Raw genomic sequence first — 23,288 nt, forward strand, 5'->3', positions numbered from 1 at the left:
GGTAGAGCAAACAACATATAAAGGAAAATCAATCAGTTATTCGTACGTTTACAGCCGGCGATGGGGAACTTACTCCACAGCTGCGTCGTAGTTATCGTACACTTTGTCCCGATCAAACCGGTCGTCTGGGTGAAGATAATTATGCTTGAAAGGAAACGGATCATGATCCAGGCTCTTGTAACTAATTTGCTAGTTAACAAGATAGGCATATCCAGCAGAAGAGAAAGTCTGCGGCAACAATAAAAATGATAATAATATGCCTTACCCGAGCTTATCCAGAGCTAGATTAAATTGTATGTATCTGTGCGTGCAAAGCCAGCACAGGTAACCTGAGGAGCCATGGACAAAAAAGAACGAGAAAAGATAGAAAGAATAACAACAGTGCAGATCCCGGAATTCTTACGCCAACAACTGTCGCGCGGAGTGAGCGCGGAATGGTTTACGCGCGCACCTGACAGCGAACCTTTGCATCAACAAAAAGATAACAGACTGTAGATCATCTGGCTACTGCTTGCACCCTTTCTATGTATAGAAAGAATCATTGGACAAATGGATAATCTAGTCTACCTTTACTGGATATATATATAAATACAATATCTGTACTTTCGATCTACACTTTTCCAATAGTTGCTTCATAAGTCTCTCTTGCGTCTTTGCCAGTTTTGAATCCTTCCCGCATAGCAGCAAACTCTTCTGTAGAGTTACCACGAGGGTAAGGCTCGTCAGGAATTTCCTTGCCGAGGAAGTGGCATAGTTTTTCCCATCCATCACCGAGCTCCATCACGAGTAAGCGTTCAGGCGGGACAATCGACTTGATACGTTCATTGTGCTCAGCAAACACTGCCTTCATAAACTCTTCATCGTCAAGACGATCTTGGAAGAGACCCGAAGTGGATATGGCTGTGATCATTTCATAAATCTTTTGAAAGTGCTGGTCTCCTTGCTCTGCCTTTTCCTTCATGACATCTCTCATTTTGAAGATAGTGTTTGAGGCAGACTTGTACCAGCTTTCAGGAGTGCGGACGGTGAGGATGATTTTGGCGTCAGGATATTTCTTCATAAGGGGTTCAACGAATTGGCACGTCGGGAAACTGGTAGATCAAAATTAATCAATTAAACAGCGAAGTTTGCGCGCTCTCCTACTGGGAACTTACTCTACAGCTGCATCGTAGTTCTCATACACCTTGTCCCAGTCAATTGGGTCGTCTGGGTGAAGATAATTATGCTTGAAAGGAAGCGGATCAAGGTCCGGGTTCAGCAAGAGCTCCTTCATGTGGTGGGTCTTGTAACTAATTTGCTGGTTAACAAGATAGGCATATCCAGCAAAAAAGAAAGTCTGCGGCAGCAATAAGAATAACAATATGCCTTACCCGAGTTTATCCAGAGCTAGACATAGGCTGTGGGTACCTGTGCGACCAAAACCAGCACCGATAATCTGAAGAGGAGCCATGAGTTGCAAACAGAACGAAGGAAGGGGAGAAAGACGGATCTCCCCAATTTCCATTATAATACTCCAAGGGTCGCGGAGTGGGACGGGAATGGTTTTACCGGGCACCGAAAGCGGACTTGTTCTCCCACTACCCCCTCTCCCTTCTTTTACATCAATGAGAAGACTCCACTTGACCAGAAGATTAATTCATGCAGCGTGTACAACACAGTTTTTTCTAAGGTCATCCGGTTGTTATTTACAATCTTGCTGTGCATAGAATGAATCATTGGACAAACCTTAATTTTAGTCTATCTTGCTCAACAGGATGTCACATCATATTGGATAGCTCCCAAGTCCAAAAATGCTGGGAGTTTCAGAGTCGAACGGCGCATCTTTTCGTATAACAACAGGCAAGTTATATATAATAACATATAGTCTAGAAAGGTCTAGGCTAAAGCAAATCGCTCTCTCAGCTGAGAGATGGCCAAATGCAACCGATCACGCCAGCCTTTACATGCACATTATTACATCAGTATAGATATCTTTTACTGGAATATAAAGTCAATAGCTACATTAGATCTACATTTTTCCAATTGTCGATTCATATGTTTCTCTTGGGGTAGCTCCGGTTTTAAATCCTTCACGGAACGCAGCAAACTCTTCGATCGAGTTGCCACGAGGGTAAGGTTCGTTGGGGATATCTTTACCAAGGAAAGGGCATAGCTTTTCCCATCCATCGCCCAGTTCCATGATCAATAAGCGCTCAGGCGGAACAATAGCCTTGATGCGTTCATTGTGTTCGACGAACTTGCGCGTGGCGAACTCTTCGTCCTGAAGGCGGTTTTCAAATAGTCCGTGGACAATCATGGTGGAGGCCATTTCATATACATTTTTGAGATGCATGTTTCCGTTGAGGGCCTTTTCATCAAAGGATTCGCCCATCTTGAAGATAGTGTTTGAAGCAGACTTGAACCAGCTCTCAGGGCTGCGGATGGTGAGGACGACTTTGGCCTCCGGGTACTTTTTGATTAACTGTTCCACAAACTGACATGTTGGGAAACTAGCTCGTCGGAACCGTCAGTCAACGCGGCGGACGTCATTGTTGCACTGTATTTATTATGAACTTACTCGACTGCAGCATCATATTTTTCGTAAACCTTGTCCCAATCAACCGGGTCCTCTGGATGCAAGTAGTTGTGCGTGAAATCAGAAGCGTTGAGCGTCGGATCAATCAAAAGCTCCTTCATGTGATGTGTATTGTATCTATGACAACTCACATTGTTAGACCAGAGTATAGTCAAAGCAGTGAGTTATGCATTGAAACACCAACCCAAGTTTGTTTAGAGCCAGGCATAGACTGTGAGTACCAGTGCGGCCAAATCCGGCACCAATTACTTGAAGAGGGGCCATGGTTTACAAAATAAGCAGTGGGAAAAATCGTTGTAGAAAAAAAAGAAAAGCAAAAATCGATGGATCAAAACTCTAATGCACCTTAAGTACCATGCCGGTTCGGCAAAATTTTACCGCAACGGAAACCAACTTTAGCTTGCAATAATTTTTGAATTTTATTCCTGGCAACAAGAAATTCCTACTAATCATTGCTGCTGTTGGGGAGGCTCAACTATTTTCGAGATCTTTTCTAGGATAGCAGCGGCAGCAGCTTTCGGATCACCATATTCGGCAAGTGCCTTAGCGTGCCACTCTCTCATTTCCGCAGTAGAGTTGCTGTGAGGATAGGGTTCACTAGGTATCTCTTTTCCTAAGAAAGGGCACAGTTTCTCCCAGCCATCGCCTAGTTCCATGATCAATAGCCTGTCTTGAGGAATAATCGATTTGGCCCACTCGATATGTTTGAGGAAAAACTTTTTTAATTCCTCGTCATCGTAACTACCGTCTTCGTTCTTTGGAACGCCATCCAGGACCATTACTTCGCGCAGCTCGTTGAGCTTGACTCTGTGTGGGGGAAGATCGCTGCTATCTAACATGGTTTTAGCTGCAAGGATTGTATTTTTCATCGATTCGCACCAGCTGTCCGGTGAACGAACAGTAAGGATGAACTTTGCATCAGGATATTTTTCAACTAGACGATCCAGGAAAAGACATGTAGGAACACTGTTGAATAAAGTATACATCAGAACCTATCGCCGGTTGTTTAAATATTGAATATGTACTTACTCCACGGCCGCCGTGTAGTCTTTGTAAATTTCATCCCAGTCTACTGGCTTTTCCGGATGCTTGTAGGCTTCTGTGAATGCGGAGGCATCAAGTTCTGGACCGCGTCTAAACAATTCCTTCATATGGTGCGTACGGTAGCTATTTTTACAGATTAAATGTTAGGACTGCACTGGACATCCTTGCATCTTGTGACTTACCCCAGCTTGTTGAGTGCCACGCACAGACTGGTGGTGCCGGTACGGGCATATCCTGCGCCGATTACTTCAAGTGGTGCCATTTTACTGCTGATGATTTTTCTTCTTACTTCTGGAGATCCTTCGTTGCCCATCCTAAGCTCAGTATTTATATAGATTTGTAGCGAGAACATTGATCATGCCAGTTGGGTGGGCTTGGATCAGATAATCGTCAAAGCCAAGCATCGTCGGGTTAATTACATGCCGATTGTCGGAACAGTTTTGACTCAAAAGTCTGAAATGCCCTGATCAAGCAAAACCGTTGTATACAACAGTGCGACCCGTGTTTGCTAGAAACTCTTGTAGGACACGACCATGGTTGAAACGCTTTTACTACTGATCTTTAAATTGATGGATAGGCGCGGAGCTGCGCATCATCGCCGGGCACACATGACATGTTTCTGCGGTTTACACACGAGTTCCAAAAATTAATGTCGCTGCAATTTGCCGTTTTGGTGTATAAATGTATTATAAAATTTCACAAATTGCGACATTACTTTTGGCGAAAAGTATACTCTTCATCTTAAAGCGGCTCCTCCTCCCCTTTTGAGTGTGGAGACAGGGAAAAAAGAGGGTATAGGTCAGTCCAAGCGTCGGCGTTCATGTTTGCAACACTTGACATTCGTCGATCTCGATCTTTTGTCCATTTGTGCCGGATTGTTTTAGCCTGCCGTTGTATATATTGATCACAAATAATATCCTTGACTGATTAAATGAGCTGCAAAACGCATATACAGCTATTTCAGGAGAGGCGCAGGGTTAAGATTCAGGGGTTCAGCGACGGCTTATGCATTCGACGTACGACGACACGGAATTCTGAAAGTCAGCAAGACTCTTGCGTTGCTGACAGTTTTCATTCTTTTTCTGCTCCTTCTGCTTATTACACGCAACCATGAAAGTTATTGGAGCTGGTTTCTGCCGAACGGGCACAAACAGTCTTCATCTGGCGTTAACAAAACTCGGGTAATACTTGCGCCTGTCTACTCAAGCTCCAGAGCATCGCTAATGACTTGGCTTTTTATTCATTCAAAGATACAATACATTGCACATGAAAGTGCTAATAGAGCGCGAAGATCTTGATCCTGATCAGTTTACAGAAGCATGGTTGCATCCAGAGAAAGCCGACTTTGACAAGCTCTTTGCTGGTTTCGACGCAGGCGTAGAGTAAGCGAACATTTATAAGTGCTGATCCGTGATGCTTGATGTACCAATTGCGAGCTGTTTTTCTTCGTTTTACATAGCCACCCTACCTGCGACTTGCTGGTACCTTTGATGAACAAGTATCCTGATGCCAAAGTTATTTTGACCGTACGCGATGCTGACAAATGGTACGATTCAGTGTACAAAACTTGCTACCCATCCCAGCAAGCGTTCGACTACCGATCTAAAGATTTCCCGCGCCTTGGGAAATTAAAGCGCATGAACGAAACAACTGTGCTCGATGGAGCATTTGGTGACCCCGAGAGAATGAACGATCGAGAGACTATTATCCGCATGTTCAACGAGCGAAACGAATGGGTCAAGGCGAACGTTCCCGCAGACCGCTTGCTCGTCATGGAGCTCGGTGTAGACGGATGGGAAAAGCTGTGTGCCTTTTTGGGCAAGGAGGTACCTGATGAACCTTATCCCAAATCCAACTCCAGACAGGAGTTTGAAGAAATGATGCGATTGTTTATACAAGACGGTCAAGATGGTCGCGCCGTCATGGAATCTGCTATGGCACAGTTGAAGAGACAGAAATCTACGACTTAAAGTTTAAATGTAGAGTTGTTCGTAATAAAACGCAACATTGAGCAGCTGATGCGGGATAAATCATTGGTTGAACAGAAATGAGCAGCTGATCGACGACTTTTAATCCCGGGTACCGAATTCCGAGATGAGACATAATATTGCGTCGCCTTGCGCAATTTGGTTGTACCACCTCGGTATCGGGGTATTTCATTACCGAAGTCTGCCTTGCCATTCTCTTTTTAAATCAAGCCTTCGAGACAGGGCGGAGGAAAATAGCATAATTCAAACAACCAGAGCATCATCATCATGGCACCACTTGAAGTTATCGGCGCAGGATTTGGACGAACTGGAACCAACAGTTTGTGTGTAGCACTCAACATGCTCGGGTATGTGGACCAAAGTTGTTTTACGACTACTGGTATACATCATTCGTTAACAAACAATACTTGCTAATATTAGATACAAAACACATCACATGAAAGAGATCATCAGGCGTCCCGAGCTGGACCCAAGTCTGTTTACTGAAGCGTACAACCACCCCGAAAGACAAGGTGACTGGGACAAAATCTATGAAAATTACAACGCTGCAGTGGAGTAAGTCAAAACTGGCATAGTTAAATTATTGAATTGACTTAACCAACAACAATGTATATTATCTAAGTCATCCTACCTGCGTTTTCGTTGAGCAATTAATGAAAAAGTATCCAGATGCCAAAGTTATTCTCACTGTTCGGTCACCAGAGAGCTGGTACAAGTCGGTCAAGAAGACGATTTATCAAGCCTACAAGATGATGCAGCAGCAACCTCAAACAGACCCACGCATGGTTAAATTCCAGGAAATGGTTAGCACTGTCTTTGTTGACGGAGCCTTTGCGGATGAAAGCAGAATGGAAGATGAAGAATACTTGAAAGCTGCCTTTGTCAAGCACAATGAATGGGTGAAAGCAAATGTTCCTGCAGATCGACTGTTGGTAATGGAGCTCGGTGATGGATGGGACAAGCTATGTCCGTTTTTGGGCAAGGAGATTCCCAGCGAACCATACCCACGCAGCAACTCTACCGAAGAATTTGAGACGATGCGTCAATCGTTCCTTCCTGGAAAGAACGGTCTTGGAGAAGCCGTTGCAAAACACATGAACTAAAAATGCAAGTGTGAAATATGTAATCGTTGCATCAAATAACGTTAAATAGCAATAAACTTTGTTACCCTCTTTATTCGTTGGAAAATGCAAGTGAAGATTTTATTAACATGGACAACGTAGTAGTGAGTCCTGTTATTCCATGCTTTTTCTTTGTTGAAATGCAGAAAATGTTTTTTGATTGTCCCCATTTGTATGACCAAATTTGTTTCCGCCTTATTCCCACCTTTTTCTTATTCTCTTCTAATTATCTATAGTATGGACTCTTATCAGGGCCTTGTCTTGAGATATAGACACTGCTTGTAATCTCTTGGTGCTACAAAGTGTTTGAACGGCTGGTTAAAATATTCGGTGCCTGCAGACGGAAGGAAGAGTGCTAACAAGGAGTTATCGAAATCGAAACACTCAATAGTACTCTTTTTGTTTTTACGTTATAACATCAACTCGCGATGAATACTTACTTGGTAACCATACAAAAAAGGATATCTAAGAAGCGCGTTATTAGTAAAAGGGCTCGGCGAGGATGGGAGTTCATACGTTTGTCGTTTTGCTTTGCGGCGAATCTGTCATACTTATGGATTGATCAATGTTCAATGATGGAGGTGGTACAACAATTAGGACACCCTCTTATTACAATCATCCACGGATAGACTAATTCTTTGCTTCCTATTCCATCAAAAAGCACCTACCCAAAGTCTCACAGTACTGTTCCCTTTGTCGTCCAAATATCTCAGCATCATTCTGCTATAATTTCATTTTTTGTAATATATAGACAATGGAAGTTCCAAGCTTAAAAAAAAATACTCAAAACCATGTTGTATCTTTCAACTTTTCGTCTCTGATACAGTGAATCGCGTTTAATCTGGACGGTTAGTCAGATTTTGGGACGAAATCTGAAAAATTTGAGATGAAAACTTTAATTTAATTGAGACATTTTGAGCAGTTCTTTTGAGATATCACGTGAGATGAACACAAAATGAGATTGAGAATTTGTTTGAGACGGTCGTACAGCTGTTACCTCATACTATGTATACTCAATTCATTCACTACAAAAATCCCAACGTATCCCCGGTGCGGGATGTTTGCGAGGAAGATGAGGAAATGCAGGAGATCGATGAAGGCGGTCCCATCACTACGCTTATGACAATCGATGACATGGAGCGAGAGGAAATGCAAAGTCCTTCAGTTACGGAACCAAGTCCTGCTCCAGAATCCAGCAAAGAAGCGAAAATAGAAGAACCTAAGGGGCGAGGACCGCGTCAGCCATATAACAAATAGTCGCCTGAGCAAATAGGCAAATTCATCACGTTACTGCAGGAAGAAGGATTATCGGTTACTGAAGCGGCACAGAGGACGCGTATTCCTCAAAGTACTGCATATAAACTACGAAAAGAATGGAATGAGAGTGATGGAGCCGTGCTGCCAGGTCTGAAGGAAGACGGGCGGAAACGCGGCAACAATACAAAGCTTGGAGAAGAGCATTCCGCTTATATTATAAATTACATTGACGAGAATCCGACCACAACTGCTGACCAGACGACCAAGGCACTTTGCGCTGCCTTTGAAGGACTCTCTATAAGTACTTCAGCAGTTCACCGGCATATGAGGGACAAATGCGCTCTGTCTCTAACGAAAACGCGCGTCTACAAAGAGGAGCGTGATTCTAAGCGGATTATCGAAGAGAGAGCGCAATCAATATCCCGTTGGATAGAAGATGGTATCAACTTCCAGGAGAATTGTGTTTTTATTGACGAGAGTGGATTTCATATGAATATGATCCGTTCAAGAGCTTGGTCGAAGAAAGGAACGCCAGCAACTGTCAAGGTCCCTACTCAGAGAGGTGTGAACCTTAGTATAATCGGCTGCATTTCTAGCAAAGGGGTCATATTGCTGTCAAAGAGGAATCCTATCCCTTCCAAAAAACGGAAAGCAGTCGGTAAACAGTCCAGTAGTAATATTGGCACTACCTCTGACCACTTCCATGCATTCGTGGAGATTTACATAAAGCTATGATGTTCGTCTCACGTGATATCTCAAAAGAACTGCTCAAAATGTCTCAGATTTCGTCCCAAAATCTGACTAACCGTCCAGATTAAACGCGATTCACTGTACGTTCTAAAAGCAAAAATGGCGTTAAAGGAGAAAAGGTACCATGGTGTCACGTGACCTGAAACGTACAAAAACATCAAAAAACCGGCTCATCCCACTAGGAGAACTAAGTGAAGATGCCGTGACCTGGAATCGAACCAGGGTCAGTGCGGCCACAACGCAATGTACTGCCACTATACTATCACGGCTTCTGACCTGAAGCAGGAATTCTGAAAAAAAATGTAAATAATTTCTTCGGAAAAAACAGTTTTACCAGTATTGTATGCCTTCCGATTGGAGCGGAAGGTAAAATGTTCATCCCCGGCAAAGAGTGCCTTTGTCAACACCCTCTACTGTTTTTATGCTTTTTTCTGCGTTTAGTTGTTCTTGAACTAGGTAAATGCTTATTTTATATTTGACAACGAATAAGCATATGTAGATGCTAAAGGTCATGGGAAATAACATTAATTTCTTCGTCCAGCTATATAATAGCAGCAGCTTCAATAATTATGACTATACGCATCCAATCACTAAAACTGTAACATCATTTTATACATTATTTCTAACGATTTATCGGTCTCTTTGGACCAAAGATCAAGCAGTGTTTCTGATTTGTCCCGTCCAGAATTTCCTTGCCAGGATAGGCAAGAGGCAGCTCGTTCCTAAACCCGAACCTTTTTCTCTGGGCGAAGTGATGGATCCTGCAAAACCGACGCGATCATTGGCAGAATTAGAAACAGATATTGCAAATATCAGTGCAGCGTTGGTCACTGTTAGTATTAACTGTATGTGAAGCATATAAAACTGTTAGGCGTGCTCAACGCGTATACTTTAGGTCTCGGACCTGCGATCAAGTTTAAGAAGCTTCGCTGCACTAATCGAAGACGAGAATCGGACGTCCAGCTTTGTACAGCAATTTACTGAACGATTGACAAATTTGAGGGAAGGCCTCGGACGCTTGTCGTTGGAATCTGAAAGCTTGAGAGGTAATGCAAATTCTCGCGCTTGCGTGCTACTAGTTAGGGCAGTCTGTTGTAATAACGAAAAACGTATCTAGGAGCTCTTGACTATGCCCAGTCTGCAGCGAATGCTAAATATGACTGGGAAAACATTAAAGCGTAAGTGTTGTATATAACACGAGTAAGATTGCATGAATATTAAGAGTGGTTTCAATAGCAACCTGGATAGCGGCGAAGCCGGCGAGGATGGAGCCAACTTGGTTGAAAACAAGAACAAGGAAGCAGAAGCCGGTAGTATTATACAAAGAGATGCAGAGCGGATACACAAGTAGGGAAATGAGAAGAAGGCAACGCATATAGAAAACTTTGCATATTGATCTAGCTCATTAGGGAACTATCATCTGTCGTCATGGAAAGGTCAACACCGCTCACCTCACAGTCTTCAACGAAAAAGTGGGTAAAAGCTGGATGGAATACACGACTATGCATATGTTGATTTATGTTTCGATCTTTGATATTAGCATAATCACGTCTTTTATCAAGGATTGGTTTACAAACGAAAAGGCTGAAAATATCAATGTATCTATAGAATCCGACAGTGAAGAACGGGAAGCATCCACTGGGTCAGCTTGCAGTATCACGGTACTGTAATCCAAAGCGGCCTTGTCTTGATTATTTTACTGACGTCTATCCATTCTTCTAGATCCAAGTAGCGCAGGCGCTAAAGGCTTCCTTGGATATGGAATATCACAAAGCTTCAGACAGCTTAATTATACATCGTTATGGAATCGATGCTGTCAGCGAAAAGGTAGTACAGGTGCTAATGGTGTGTTTAGCAACAACGGCATGCATACTAACAAATCACTATACATAGGCACCGCTTGAACATGATTCTCGTTATTTATTATTTCAAAAGCTGAACATCTTGGCAGATGCTGCTTTCCAAGATATGAGCGTCCTTCCAGCTCGAGAATCATTCATGTCGATAATGGTAAAATACTAGGAACAGTGTACGAATCACAAGCTTCTAACTTTCTGCCTGTGTAGAACTGGATTTCCAGCTACCACAACTTATTTACCGAACCTTGCGTGCGTTGCCACAAACGCTTGCAGCTGGATTCGCCGCAATATAAGCATCTACCTCCCATGGTACGGACGTGGGTTCGAAGGAAAATCGATTACATGGAACCAGATCGAGAGATGCCTCAGGCGTATACGACAGCCGGCATTGCTTACCATATGCAGTGTTTTGTCGGTGCTACCAAAGTTGCTGCAAAAAGCTGAGCGCTGCATTCTTCTACTCTCGTATAAAGCAAGAAGGACTTGTATACCTGCCTCTAAACGTACTAAACCACAGATTTGAAACCTGTCAAAGAATATCGTAGTCACTTTTCGAAAGACGATACTGCCTATTATGTACTTGACGAGAATATGGTTTGCAGCACAAAGGTATGCTTTCAATCGAGAATATCTTTAAGGGATCCATTCAAGCTATACGACAACATTAAAAGCAAGGCAGCTCCTTTGTACCTCATCCTTTCTTTGTTTAAAGCGCTGCATAAAATATTTCATTGTCTGTATTCGCAAACACTTCAAATGATGAAATCCTCTCCGTCATACCTTTTTTCCGCCTTTTTCTTCCACCTTATCTATTCATTCGTATGGATGTGTCAACCCCCTTCATCAGCGACGCGATTAGTCTGTTCAACAGTGATCAATATCTGTCTGTCCGAAGCAATTCCCCACATAAAAGGGAGGTCCTTCCTCTTAGTCTTCGGAATTCTGAGCAAGCATGCCACGTCAAAGCTCTTCGGCGATCACTTTGGTGGAAGAGGTCATAGCAAATGGTAAAGTTCGAATGGCAATGATGTCTGCCAAGGATATTGACATAGAAGCGCTGGAATGAGTCAATGGGTGACTCCTCAAGTGTTGTGAACTCTTCTCCAGGATTCAAAGTTGATCTGCGCCGAATAATCCAAAATAATCATCCCATCTTATTAGGAGTACGCACGCTCCATATGCTCCCAGCAGGATCTCAATCGATCTACGTCTGGTTGAGAACACACTAAGAAATGGTCGAAAAGAAGTCGACCAAGCAAATGCAGAGCTATCTCGAATAGATGCCCATTATTGAAGATGAGCAAGGACAAGGCAAAAGTCTTGGTCAAGTCCAAATGTCAAGCGTAAAACGCTTGTGTAGACATATGTTAAGCCTCGAGATTATGACTAAAAAAGAAAATACAAAAGCCAAATGCCATCATTCCACAATATCGATTTCTTCATCCTTATCTTCATTTTCGTCCTCCTCATCATCGAGGCTGCTGCCGCTCCGGGTGTCCACTAGCATACGATCATCTGCAGGTGCGGATGCCCTTTCTGCAATGGCTTCTCTTATCGATGGTGTTGGCACGTCTGTAGGTATTGGCAAAGATACAACAACGGTTCCTGGCTGACTGATGTCCACAGAGAAGGATCGACCTGCAACAGTGACACCTAGTTGACCCGACGATGGATAGAGGAGTTCTGCCTAAGCATGCTTTAACATTAGCATTCGAGTGCGTGTGATAACAACAAAACCGTGGCACTCATGTCCTAACCCATAACGATAAGTGAACCATCCCCACATCTGAGTTCGAGGGGACTCAACCGAAATTCGATCAGGCACAACGTTGAACCATCCTCCTTGTAATCTCTACTACTCAAAATTTGTATGATCGAATATATAATTTTCTGGACGAAAGGATCATCCAACTATGATACCTTTTTATATGTGCTTTGGTTGATGATTTATTTAGGTGACGCAACATGCCAATTCGTTTATCTTGGTATGCCTTAGACCCGAATTCAGTTTGGTTGCCCCAGATTCGCTTGGCCCACATTCATCAGACTGCCTCAACCAAAAGTTATAATGACCCGTTATTCACCCTGACCCAACAATGTATGAGCACAAATTTTAAGCCGTGATCTTCAGCAAGCGCAGCGAAAAGCGCCGCATAAAAAAAGAATTTTCCTCGGCACTACTCTTTTTTTGACATTTCTACAATTGCATAAGATGGGTTTTAGGAAGCAGAGAAAAGCAAATAAGGGAGAATGGAAAACCAAGAACGAAGAGTGGGTACCAGGCTTTGTTTCCATTCTTGTTTATTATTTCAATAACGATTGTGCGGGTTTAGTTATGATCTGCCTGTAACAGGAGATGATTTTGACTCTGTACCGCGATCGTTTGCTCGGATATTTAACTACAAGCAAGAACAAGAAGAAAAAGCAAAGGAGAAAAAGAAGAGCAACTCAGAAAAGAAAGAGACGGTAAATAACAAAGTGAGTTGCATTTTGTGTGTGTGTTTGTTGAATGTTAGTCCGAGATCTAACAATCTTGGGATCGCTAGCCCAAACTTGAGCTTCGCAAGGGGGAGAAGCTCCGAGACTTCAAGTCACGAGTAGAAAGAGTATATCAGAAAGAGATCGCGCAGACAGTAAAGTCGGTCAAGCCATTAACAGAGCGACGGCGGCGAAATCGGGAGCAACGGAAACTGAAGGAGCAAATGAAAAAGAAACGGAAACGGGGAGAGGATGACGATGACGATATCCGGGATTTTGAAAAACTGCGGGACGAAGTAAAGTTTGGGGAAGTCGTTGACGCACCGCCTGTTTTCAAAAAGATACCGAAAGCCCGTGGACGGGGCAAGGAGGTATTACCAAACTAACTGCGTTAATACAGAGGGATACAGATATCACTGACACATGTATACTATTGTTTAAAGGTTCTGGAGCAAAAGACAAAGGAGGCGCTTGCGAATGATTCGGAAGAGGACGAGAACATGAAACAACTCAAAGCATCGCACAAACGAAAAATACAAAACATGAGTGCATCCGCACGCAAAGCCCTGGAAGATGAGCGACAACGCGCGATTACCATGTATAGAGCAAAGAAAGCAAAGAAGATGGCCGAGGCAGGCCTTACGCCATTATCGTAAATTGTCCGAGTATAGTTGTATGTTAAGGAATGGATGTAAAGTAAACACAACTAGAATATGCTCCGATCACCATTCCATAGCGATTTGGTGGTTTAGTTGACAATTCCGGCATTCGCATATAAAATAACCAGGCGCTCTCACCAGGATGGAAGTTCCGTAGTTACTACATCTTTTTTTAGTTTCTTTGATACATTGGTAACGATGCGCTTCTCGCTCTCCCTCGTTTCTTCGGCCATGTTGGCTGGTATGGTTATCGCCGCTCCTACTCAGGAGAACAACAGCGAAGCTACCAAGGACGCCGCCCAGATCGCCACTCTCAAGTTGGGTGAAGCCTTCCAACCTTTCCACTGGAAGGTCGAAGGCGAAGAAAAACCCGTCGACCGTACCTTCACCTTGGATCTCGCCGAACCTGCCGAGCTCCAGATCACCGACTACAAGCTTGGTAAAGAACTTGTCCCATTTTTTTTCTGTTAATGAGATTATTATCTAACACTAAAAATGCACTCTAGGTGGTGACAAGTTTGAGGTCATCGACAACGGTCAGGTCTTGGGCGCCACCAGCGACATCGAGACCGAGGCTCGCTCTGCCTTTGCTGCCACCCCCGAAGAAGCATTGGAAGACCAGCGTTTCAGCCATGCTACCTTTGAACTTCCTCAGGGCAAGCACGAAATCACCGTCAACGTAGCCGACTCCCCCTTCAAGGACGGTACCGGTGCTCTCCGAGTCGTCCAAAAGGTCCAAGCCCTCTACAAGAAGGACGATGACCACAAGAAGAAGGGCAAGAAGGATGACAAGAAGTGGGACGACGACGATGACGACGACGATGACGATGACGATGACTGGAAGGACAAGAAGGACTGGGATGATGACGATGACGATGACGACGACGACTGGAAGGACAAGAAGAAGTGGGACAAGGACGATGACAAGGAGTGGAAGAAGAAGGAAGACCCCAAGAAGGAATGGAAGAAGGATGACAAGAAAGAATGGAAGAAGGAAGATCCCAAGGAATGGAAGAAGAAGGAACGAGAGACCGTCTACGTCTACTACACTGTCCCACCAGTTCCTGCTTACACTACCACCAGCACTACTTACACTGGCACTGTCACTGAGACTAACACCATCACCACTACCAGGTAAAGATAAAGAAACTATTATTGAAGATCAATTCATTAACTACTATTACAATTTATAGCACTCAAGATGTCATCGATTTCTCAGACAAGAACAACCCCGCATGGTCCTTGTACTAAGAAAACCTGTTCTTTGTTTTGTTCTTACTGCTTGCCATTTCAAAAGTTTCATACGCTTTAGAAAACAAATAAACACGTTTCCTTGATGCTGGCTACAATGCAATCATCATATCTTGATTGAAATTCCATGTAGAATAGTAACGACGTTGTTTTATCGAGTGATGTAAAAAAATGAATTAAAGGTAGAACATTATTATTAGGCAGGGTTTGCTTTTTAAAATACATATGGAATGAAAATGTAGGGAACCCTTTGGCAGTAACGTTCCCAGTCTCTACCGTACTTTTTAGCGCATCGTTGATGGTCGCGGGTAACACGATGTGTAAGCACCACCACGAAGAAGCAAAAGAAAAAGTACGGGAGGAAAGAACCGAAACCAGTAATCAATCCCCAAGAGATAGACATCATCAAATCTGTCAAATCCGCGTTAGCAATTCAATTTCCTCCTCTTCTGCATATACAATCGATTCCCGTACCTGCAGTGTAGTGAGGCTTACGGCAGATGCCAAACCAGCCAGAAGTGAGAAGCAAGTTTCCGTGTGCAGTTTGGATATAAGTAGGGTTCTTGATATGGGCCCACGGCAACTGCGGGAAAGCATTCTTGCGAGTCATGTACGATCCGTTTTGCTCCATACGGAAACGGTTCTTCTGGGCATTGCCGGTGTCATGAATGTAGTAGCCGAGGAGAAGAAGAGCATAGAGGAAGATGGTGTAGCCAAGGCCGTGAGTGATCGCCTCACCGGTCGAAAGCTCATACTTCATCATGTAGACAGAAGCATAGCAGTATGTGAAGGGTACACCGGCCATGTTCCAAAAGATAAGCATGAATCCTGGGAAACAAGAACATCGACAGTCAGCAAGGAAAAATGATGATGAAGATTATTCATCGTCGTTACTTACCATCCTTTTCATAAAACATGTCCCAGGAGGTGATGATGCATTCCTCACCCTTTTGGCAAGCATTCGAGTACAAAAAGTGAGCAAGGACCATGAAGAAAGCAGGGGCAGTGATGTATCCGCGGGTTTCATACTGCTTGATCAGACAGGAGAGAGAAATGAAGAAAAGCACAGGCCAGGGCACACGGGTTTCAGCCCACATTTTCAAATCAACGTGGCCAATACGAGGATTCAAGCAGGCACCCATAAAATAATCGTAGAAGAAGTTACCAGACATACGGTGATGTTTGCCCATAACGCCGCTAATGACATAGACGAATGTAGTCATAGTGAAGCCCCAGATAATGGCGACCTAGGGAAATATACAATGTCAGTTCATCCTGATTCTAAGTCTCAAATTTAACACAATATCTTACCGTCATAATGCTGCCAAAGTTATCAATGATCTCGGTCAGACGGAAGACACCGCTGATGTGAAGACCAGCAGAGACAGCCAAGGTAAGATACCATGCAGAGAGACCGTTGCAAAGGTACTTAAGCTAGGATATAATCCTTGTCAACAAAATCCGACGTCTAATTGCATGAAAGTCGTTTGCTATTTTTGACTTACTCTCTTGCCCTTCAATGAGGGAATGGGCAAACCTTCAACGACAGGGCCGGGCATGATATAAGCCAAAATGAACGAGAAAACAACGTATCCCATGTAGATTTTTATAGCCTTCATGGTGGGGAATGCGCCTTCCACAAATTTGGCCCACAGCTCGTTCCAAAAGAAGTCGGACAAGGCCTCTTTCGTAAATGCTTCAGGATAAATGAGCTTCCCTTGATTCTCTAGGCAGACCCAGAAGTAAACCATTAAGAGCGGAAAACCGGCCATCATGGCGCAGACACCAATTGGGCCTCCAAACTCATAGACGATCTCGTTGTCAAGTTTCTTGTCCAGTTCGGTGACATCTGCCTTGAACAGTGGGACGCCGTTCTTGTTAATCTTTGATGGTTTGTCCGTATCCCTTTGGGCGGCCATTTCAAAAAACGATGCCAAAAGGAAGGAAAGACTTGGAAAAAAGGAAATGAACTGGATATCATCGTGTTGCACATCATCCATTGTTTTATATAGTGCCCCCGTCGACCCAAGCGGAGTCGAGTGTCTGGATCCACGGCCGCCGTTAACCGACTTTTGGCATTGTCCACTGTCTTCTCTAGTAACTCTAAAGTGAAACTACAGTACCGACAATTCTAATGCATGAGGCTAACGATTTTTATGTAGAGGAGCACTCTTTAGGAGTTTGATCGCTCGTAACATGGATATTTTGGCGCCGGGGACAAGGTCCGGTGTGACACGGCCCACACAGCAGCAACGCATTTGATGGATTAGAATCCCGCGTGCTCGTTTCAGTTGCCAAACTATATGCTCACTGCAGAGATATCGTCCAAGTCGCAAAGATCGTTTGCATTTGTCGCTTAAAATATATGTATCAATAGATATAGGGATGAGTAGTACTGTTTGTGGGATCACGAGCGTCCAGTCTTGGTAGCAACCTGGTACCGGTGGGTTTTCCCGAATATGTGACTCTATGTCGCCCACAACGCCGGTAAAGATTAACCGGACAATTTGAATCGCTAGTAGTCCTTGAGCCACTCCCATTTTATTGAAATATCCATCACATTGACCATGGGGTCCTTTTTTTTTTTTTTTTTTTTTGCTTGAACATAAATGGCTACTAAATACACAGGAATTTAATGGTTTACAGACACTTCTATTCATCAATGAATGCAACAACTGCGGGCGGCGGTACGTATAAGGAGATTCTACAGCATCAATATGACATCCATGCGAGTATATGCCAATCCTGTGATAATTAGTTTTGCTGACAGGTTACTGCTCATTCAGAGAAGAGATATACTTGACGGTGTGTGCTGAATATGTCTCTAGCTACCTTCAAGATCTGGGTTCAAACGAGAAAAGAGACAAGTATTTGTAGCCATTGAACAGTCAGTCATAGCATTTCTCTCAATGCAGCAGCAAGTATTTCAGCAATAATTTCTTGCAATCCATGATTCACTGTTTACAGAACGTATATATACTATTGCAAGAAAAGCAGAGTCAATCGTGAAGGTGATGAATGATGCTGGGAAGTGATTTGCCTTTTCTGCATTGTCCGCCACCCCAAATTTAGCAACCACCTGCTGGGAGCCTGCATTCGCCCTCTCTTTTTGTCGACGTACCGTAAGAAATCGCTATCCATCCATCGTCCATCAGCCATCCATCCAGCTATTTACACGTTAAATCGATCTAGATGCCTCCCAAGTTCGACCCTACAGAAGTAAAGATCATCTACTTGCGAGCAACTGGTACGGCCACATGATTCAGCAACTGCAATGTGACAATGTCCTAATGTAATTGAAACTCTAGGTGGTGAATTGGCCGCCTCCTCCGCTCTTGGTACGTCCAGAACGACTAGAACGGCAAATATACGAACGGTACAATGTCTGACATTCAACAATTTGTATAGCTCCCAAGATTGGTCCTCTTGGTTTGTCCCCCAAGAAGGTCGGTGAAGATATCGCCAAGGGCACCAAGGACTGGAAGGGTCTCCGCGTCACCGTCCAGTTGACCATTCAGAACCGTCAAGCTCAGGTTTCCGTCGTTCCTTCCGCTTCTTCCCTCGTTATCAAGGCTCTCAAGGAACCCCCACGTGACCGCAAGAAGGACAAGAACAGTATGTATCGTACTTTGCACTATTGATTTAGTAGGAATATAATATTAATCAAAATCGATCCACACACAGTCAAGCACACTGGCAACATTTCTCTCGATGATGTTATCGAAATTGCCCGCACCATGCGCTTCAAGTCCTATGCTCGCGAGCTCAAGGGTACCGTCAAGGAAATCCTTGGTACCGCCAACTCTGTAGGTTGCACCGTTGATGGCCAGAGCCCCAAGGACCTCTGCGACGCCATCGACGCTGGTGAAGTCGAGATTCCTGTAAGTTGACGATACACAAAACCCAAATGTTAGACTTTACTGACTATTCGCATAACTGTAGGAAAAATAAACAAAACAATAAAAAGGCGCTTGGACTTGGATGATATATGCATCAGCAAAGCATTGTAAATTGTTTTTACTTTATTGTGGATTGACTTTGACAACGATTTTGCCCATGGTCTGGTTGCTTTCCATCAATTTGTGGGCATCAACGATATCTTCCCAGTCGAACACCTTGTCAATGAAAAGCTTATAGTCGCCTCCGTCAGGTTTTGAGAAATGTCCTTGGATGACATGCTCGTATACAGCATCGCGGAGACGTCGCTGGTATTCCAATGATCTGCTACGGAGAGCGGAACCTTCAACCTATGCGAATACATGGGTTAGAAAAATAGCATGATTCTTTTTACTTTCACTACTGCAACTTACTCTGAGTCTCTTTCGAAGGAATGCTGAGAGATTCACATTTTCTACTACAGGTCCCGACAAGAAAGCCAACAGAACCATTCTGCCATCAAGTGCCAGCGTTTCGATGTTATCATGCCAATAATTCTTGCCAATGAAATCGATGATCACATCAACGCCTCTCTTTGAAGTCTCTTGTGCGATCTATTCAAGCCAAAAGCGAAGGAGCAGTTAATTTTTAGGAGGATACACAAGATGCCGGACAACGACGTACAACTTCCGCCCAGTTCTCGGTTTTGTAGTTGATGGCACGAGTTGCGCCCAGCTTCTCGCAGAAAGCGGTCTTTTCGTCCGAACCAGCAGTGACAAAGATACGCTTTCTGGTATTACAAAATCATTTCAATTAGGGAGGAGAACTGCTAAGATATGTAGTGTCTTGTTCAGCTTACGCTCCAGCATTCTTTGCCAATTGAATAGCAGCGATACCTACGCCGGATGCACCTGCGTGGATCAAGACATCTTCTCCAGCCTTCAAACCGGTTACAAAGAAAAGAGCCTGGTACGCAGTGAACCAGGTTTCGGGGATAGCGGCTGCTTGTTCAAAGGACAAGCTCTCTGGTTTGGGGATAGCAAGTGCTTCCTCCATCACTGCATACTCGGCGTAGCCTCCGCCGCCCATGAGGCCGAAAACTGCATCTCCAGGCTTGAAGCATTTCACTAAGTGGGATCAAACAAGTCAATGACAGGCGTGAGAATATATATGCCATACATGTTACCATTTTTGCCCACAGCTTCAACAATGCCAGATACTTCAACACCAAGGATATGGCTAGCTCCGGGTGGAGGTGGATAGTTTCCTTGACGCTGAACAATATCCATTCTGTTCAAGCAAAAACATTTGACCTTAGCTGTCATTATTAGCATATATTACATTCCCATGTCATGGCAACCTAATTTACCTTGACCAAGATCTGCGAATCGCCTGGTGTAGGTGTCGCGGTTTCGCCAAGGTAGAGCTGCGAGGCATCGCCTTCATCGCAAAGCAGTCAGCGATATATAAAGTGAGGCGTATTGTCGCGTAGTATTCTCGACTTGCCTGGTTGTTTTACGAGAACGGCGCGCATAGTGTAAGGGAATAAAAGGAAAAAAAGTTTGGTACAACGCCTGTTTATATATTGCTCCGCCAGTGCATTATGCATTACTAATGCAGTAGAAGCAACGAGAAGTACTTATTGATTAGTAACCGACTCTCGTCGTTCTTGGGGAGCATTTATGGCCATATATTCAGAAAGGACATGATGTATCTAAGGTATACTCTGCTTTTATTCTGTTGTGTTAGGTGCTTCTCTAGAAATGATGGTAGCAATATATATGTTACAAAAAAGAAGGTAAAGAATGATATATAATGAAGGAATGGGTTTGTCAGTGGATGATTACGGAACGTGAGATAGGAGGAAAAGAAAAAATTTAATATCTAGGTTCATTCATTGCTTTTCGGTCGTCGCTATTCTTGCCGGAACACCCTTGTTGGAGTTTTCGTCTGATTCCATGATACTCATATTGTCTTTCTCTCCTTGCTTCATGGCTTCCAGCTCCTTTTCCGCTCTAAAGACAAGCATAGACTTTGTAGAAAAGACAATATCCAGTTCTTCCAAAGTCTTGTTGCTGGTCTCCGGATAGAGAGCCCAGACGACAGGGATTGTCAAAAAGTTGAAAACAGCGAAAACGATAAACGTGGCCCAGCCGATACGCGCAAGCATAGGAGGTGTGATTTCCATAATCAATGCATTGCCGATAGACCAGCCAACGACACTCCACGCGCCGCCTCTTGCTCTTACTTTGGTAGGATAGATTTCGACCTTCATGTATCGGGTTAGATGAGAAGTGTCATCTAAGTATTAAATCGCTCTCGATAGACTTACCGGGTAGAGCCACGGCACTGCTAACCATGTCATACCAAAGAACCCAGTGTAACCAAAGGTAAAGACAGTAGCTGCGATACCGAAACTAAGCGGCGACATACTAATGATATTAGGCTTGGTCAAGATGCCGACAAGAATAAGACAAATGCCTTGCAAGACTGCGCCGTAGTAAAGTGTAAACCGTCGACCGAGGCGATCCACAGTAAACACGTTTACGATGGTGCATATCATGTAATACATGTTGTTGAATCCCGAGAGTAGCTGTGCGGTCTTTTCTGAAAAGCCAGCTGTGCGGAACACGGTCGGTGCATAGACTGTGATCTGTTGTTGTCGTAGAATATGGAAACAACGCACGCCCCGTCCGCTGTCAGTTTTCGATGACTGGAAAAACAAAAGTATCAGAAAGACTCACCACACCGATGCCACAGAGTTCTTGCAGGATTTGCAGCCAAATTGACAAATGGACTCGTCGTGGGATATTAAGTTTGTCGTACTTGAGGAGCATGCTAAGATACGTAGGTTCTCCCTCTTCGGATTCAAGTTCATTGGCTTCCATGACTTGATTGTATTCGGCCTGAACATCCGGATGGTTGGGATCGCCTCCGCCGCGGAGTGCGGCGAGGATATCAATAGCTTCTTCGTGCCGGCCCTTTTTGAGCAACCATCGTGGTGATTCCGGGAAAAAGTTGATACCAAACGCAAGAAAGACGAGCGGTACCAGCTGGAATGCGATGGGGAAGCGCCAGCGTAAACCGCCTTCCGTGTAACTCATACCGTAATCGAGCCAGTACTACATAGATTGTTTGTGTGCAAGCAGCTATATCATCAGCATATGGAACGCTTTCCTTGTCATAGTTGTTTGGATCGACTTACAGCGACGACGACACCAAAAATGTTTAGCGTAAATTCCATGGCAATAAACATACCCCGGGAAGTATGATGTGATGTCTCAGCACTCCACACAGGGACAATGGCGTTTCTGTGATGACACATCACGGTTAGCACATCCCAAAAGAAGAAATCCTTTACATACTAGATCGCATAAACCGCGCCTTTTTTTTCTTTTATCGTGGTACGTACAAATGACCGGTTCCAATACCCGTGATAATGCGAGAAGCCATCATCCAAGCAACATTCTGCGCTGATGTCTGCAGAACAGCGCCGATGATGGCTATCAACGATCCTACGACAACTGTCTTGATTCTTCCAATCATATCTCCGATGTAGCCACCCATTAATGCACCGATCAGTGTTCCAGCATAGTACACCGCTACTATTCCGCCTAGCATCGCATCTCTGCCTTGGAGTTCCATTACGTTGATGTAGTCGGGTGATATGTTGACACCGCTCATAACTCCTTGATCATACTACACAGGCATGTTATGCAATGTTTTTTCGTGCTGCTCAATGTCGAACTTACGCCAAAGAAGAAGATACTGAGACCGGCAGCGAGATTGATGATAAGGATGAGGTCTGCTCCGTAAAAGTGGCGATAAAAGTTGTAAACTTTCATAGTTTTCTTCTCTTATGCGGTCGGAGGAGATAGTAAAAGAGGAAGACACCAACCACAGAAAAGATAAAAGTATATGAAACCAGTCAACGAAAGAGCAATCGCCAGTTTCTCCCCGAGGTGTTATATACTAGGGCTTATTCGGGGGTAGGCTCCCATTTGTTTACGTTTGGATCTGCATGTCTCGGTATTCCTCTGCAGTGTTCCCCATCGTTAAAGATATTTTTCTTTTCTTGTTCACTGCTGCAGCCACTTTAAGGGGTCTGTCTGCCTGTCTGTCTGGCATTTTCTGGCGCGCTCTCCCCATCTTATCTCTTGTTATATTCATCCCCGCACGACCCCAGCATCTATTGCGTCTTCCACTCCTTTGGATCTGAGAGTTTCTTGTGTGCTGTTTGGATCTGGTTTTTACGCTTTTTTTTTCTCGGGGCATTTTTCCTCATTTGTCAAATCTACATCCCAGTGACGTTAACTTAATCATGACAACAACAGATTGAGTTAGCGTAAGTGTCGTTGCTGCTCAGCATCAGGAAGGGGCGGGGGCCAAGTTATATCAACTGTTCATATATTGCCACATCCCGCTTCATA

The 23,288-nt window shown here is 44.0% G+C and overlaps 14 protein-coding genes and 1 non-coding gene across 15 annotated transcripts; 7 read left to right on the forward strand and 8 right to left on the reverse strand.

Annotated features, from left to right (window-relative positions):
- Positions 1-610: 610 nt before the first annotated feature.
- Positions 611-1,450, reverse strand: VTP01DRAFT_2195 (uncharacterized protein; the record flags this gene model as incomplete). The annotated part of the gene is made up of 3 exons (XM_069380629.1): positions 611-1,091; positions 1,155-1,289; positions 1,371-1,450. The coding sequence occupies 3 exons, from the start codon at positions 1,448-1,450 to the stop codon at positions 611-613; spliced, it is 696 nt and encodes a 231-aa protein (XP_069237698.1).
- Positions 1,451-2,008: 558 nt separating this feature from the next.
- VTP01DRAFT_2196 (uncharacterized protein) lies at positions 2,009-2,839 on the reverse strand (the record flags this gene model as incomplete). The annotated part of the gene is made up of 3 exons (XM_069380630.1): positions 2,009-2,489; positions 2,558-2,692; positions 2,760-2,839. The coding sequence occupies 3 exons, from the start codon at positions 2,837-2,839 to the stop codon at positions 2,009-2,011; spliced, it is 696 nt and encodes a 231-aa protein (XP_069237699.1).
- Positions 2,840-3,024: 185 nt separating this feature from the next.
- On the reverse strand, positions 3,025-3,881 carry VTP01DRAFT_2197 (uncharacterized protein; the record flags this gene model as incomplete). Its single annotated transcript, XM_069380631.1, has 3 exons — positions 3,025-3,541; positions 3,605-3,742; positions 3,802-3,881. 3 exons carry the CDS (start codon positions 3,879-3,881, stop codon positions 3,025-3,027), a joined length of 735 nt encoding a protein of 244 aa, XP_069237700.1.
- An 848-nt stretch (positions 3,882-4,729) lies between these two features.
- On the forward strand, positions 4,730-5,589 carry VTP01DRAFT_2198 (uncharacterized protein; the record flags this gene model as incomplete). The annotated part of the gene is made up of 3 exons (XM_069380632.1): positions 4,730-4,800; positions 4,870-5,001; positions 5,079-5,589. 3 exons carry the CDS (start codon positions 4,730-4,732, stop codon positions 5,587-5,589), a joined length of 714 nt encoding a protein of 237 aa, XP_069237701.1.
- A 285-nt stretch (positions 5,590-5,874) lies between these two features.
- Positions 5,875-6,710, forward strand: VTP01DRAFT_2199 (uncharacterized protein; the record flags this gene model as incomplete). Its single annotated transcript, XM_069380633.1, has 3 exons — positions 5,875-5,954; positions 6,028-6,162; positions 6,230-6,710. The coding sequence occupies 3 exons, from the start codon at positions 5,875-5,877 to the stop codon at positions 6,708-6,710; spliced, it is 696 nt and encodes a 231-aa protein (XP_069237702.1).
- Positions 6,711-7,733: 1,023 nt separating this feature from the next.
- Positions 7,734-7,985, forward strand: VTP01DRAFT_2200 (uncharacterized protein; the record flags this gene model as incomplete). Its single annotated transcript, XM_069380636.1, has 1 exon — positions 7,734-7,985. One exon carries the CDS (start codon positions 7,734-7,736, stop codon positions 7,983-7,985), a length of 252 nt encoding a protein of 83 aa, XP_069237703.1.
- A 948-nt stretch (positions 7,986-8,933) lies between these two features.
- VTP01DRAFT_t66 lies at positions 8,934-9,004 on the reverse strand. Its single transcript has one exon. It is a non-coding gene; the product is annotated as a tRNA-His (tRNA).
- A 485-nt stretch (positions 9,005-9,489) lies between these two features.
- Positions 9,490-11,038, forward strand: VTP01DRAFT_2201 (uncharacterized protein; the record flags this gene model as incomplete). Its single annotated transcript, XM_069380637.1, has 9 exons — positions 9,490-9,567; positions 9,631-9,781; positions 9,853-9,913; positions 9,972-10,082; positions 10,145-10,207; positions 10,276-10,396; positions 10,458-10,562; positions 10,629-10,745; positions 10,802-11,038. 9 exons carry the CDS (start codon positions 9,490-9,492, stop codon positions 11,036-11,038), a joined length of 1,044 nt encoding a protein of 347 aa, XP_069237704.1.
- A 973-nt stretch (positions 11,039-12,011) lies between these two features.
- VTP01DRAFT_2202 (uncharacterized protein) lies at positions 12,012-12,633 on the reverse strand (the record flags this gene model as incomplete). Its single annotated transcript, XM_069380638.1, has 3 exons — positions 12,012-12,277; positions 12,352-12,449; positions 12,515-12,633. The coding sequence occupies 3 exons, from the start codon at positions 12,631-12,633 to the stop codon at positions 12,012-12,014; spliced, it is 483 nt and encodes a 160-aa protein (XP_069237705.1).
- Positions 12,634-12,806: 173 nt separating this feature from the next.
- On the forward strand, positions 12,807-13,728 carry VTP01DRAFT_2203 (uncharacterized protein; the record flags this gene model as incomplete). The annotated part of the gene is made up of 4 exons (XM_069380639.1): positions 12,807-12,865; positions 12,928-13,072; positions 13,141-13,443; positions 13,516-13,728. The coding sequence occupies 4 exons, from the start codon at positions 12,807-12,809 to the stop codon at positions 13,726-13,728; spliced, it is 720 nt and encodes a 239-aa protein (XP_069237706.1).
- A 201-nt stretch (positions 13,729-13,929) lies between these two features.
- Positions 13,930-14,982, forward strand: VTP01DRAFT_2204 (uncharacterized protein; the record flags this gene model as incomplete). The annotated part of the gene is made up of 3 exons (XM_069380640.1): positions 13,930-14,170; positions 14,238-14,865; positions 14,925-14,982. 3 exons carry the CDS (start codon positions 13,930-13,932, stop codon positions 14,980-14,982), a joined length of 927 nt encoding a protein of 308 aa, XP_069237707.1.
- Positions 14,983-15,196: 214 nt separating this feature from the next.
- Positions 15,197-16,901, reverse strand: VTP01DRAFT_2205 (uncharacterized protein; the record flags this gene model as incomplete). Its single annotated transcript, XM_069380641.1, has 5 exons — positions 15,197-15,393; positions 15,457-15,810; positions 15,881-16,229; positions 16,294-16,416; positions 16,488-16,901. The coding sequence occupies 5 exons, from the start codon at positions 16,899-16,901 to the stop codon at positions 15,197-15,199; spliced, it is 1,437 nt and encodes a 478-aa protein (XP_069237708.1).
- A 1,273-nt stretch (positions 16,902-18,174) lies between these two features.
- On the forward strand, positions 18,175-18,933 carry VTP01DRAFT_2206 (60S ribosomal protein uL11; the record flags this gene model as incomplete). Its single annotated transcript, XM_069380642.1, has 5 exons — positions 18,175-18,229; positions 18,291-18,320; positions 18,391-18,597; positions 18,667-18,863; positions 18,925-18,933. 5 exons carry the CDS (start codon positions 18,175-18,177, stop codon positions 18,931-18,933), a joined length of 498 nt encoding a protein of 165 aa, XP_069237709.1.
- Positions 18,934-19,004: 71 nt separating this feature from the next.
- Positions 19,005-20,392, reverse strand: VTP01DRAFT_2207 (uncharacterized protein; the record flags this gene model as incomplete). The annotated part of the gene is made up of 7 exons (XM_069380643.1): positions 19,005-19,229; positions 19,293-19,472; positions 19,543-19,648; positions 19,718-19,985; positions 20,045-20,171; positions 20,228-20,298; positions 20,365-20,392. The coding sequence occupies 7 exons, from the start codon at positions 20,390-20,392 to the stop codon at positions 19,005-19,007; spliced, it is 1,005 nt and encodes a 334-aa protein (XP_069237710.1).
- Positions 20,393-20,752: 360 nt separating this feature from the next.
- VTP01DRAFT_2208 (uncharacterized protein) lies at positions 20,753-22,703 on the reverse strand (the record flags this gene model as incomplete). Its single annotated transcript, XM_069380644.1, has 6 exons — positions 20,753-21,127; positions 21,191-21,511; positions 21,603-21,980; positions 22,064-22,169; positions 22,271-22,557; positions 22,611-22,703. The coding sequence occupies 6 exons, from the start codon at positions 22,701-22,703 to the stop codon at positions 20,753-20,755; spliced, it is 1,560 nt and encodes a 519-aa protein (XP_069237711.1).
- Positions 22,704-23,288: the final 585 nt, after the last annotated feature.

The sequence above is a fragment of the Rhizomucor pusillus genome (genome assembly GCF_041956525.1).
Source record: "Rhizomucor pusillus strain CBS 183.67 unplaced genomic scaffold VTP01scaffold_12, whole genome shotgun sequence".
Lineage (NCBI taxonomy): Eukaryota > Fungi > Mucoromycota > Mucoromycetes > Mucorales > Lichtheimiaceae > Rhizomucor > Rhizomucor pusillus.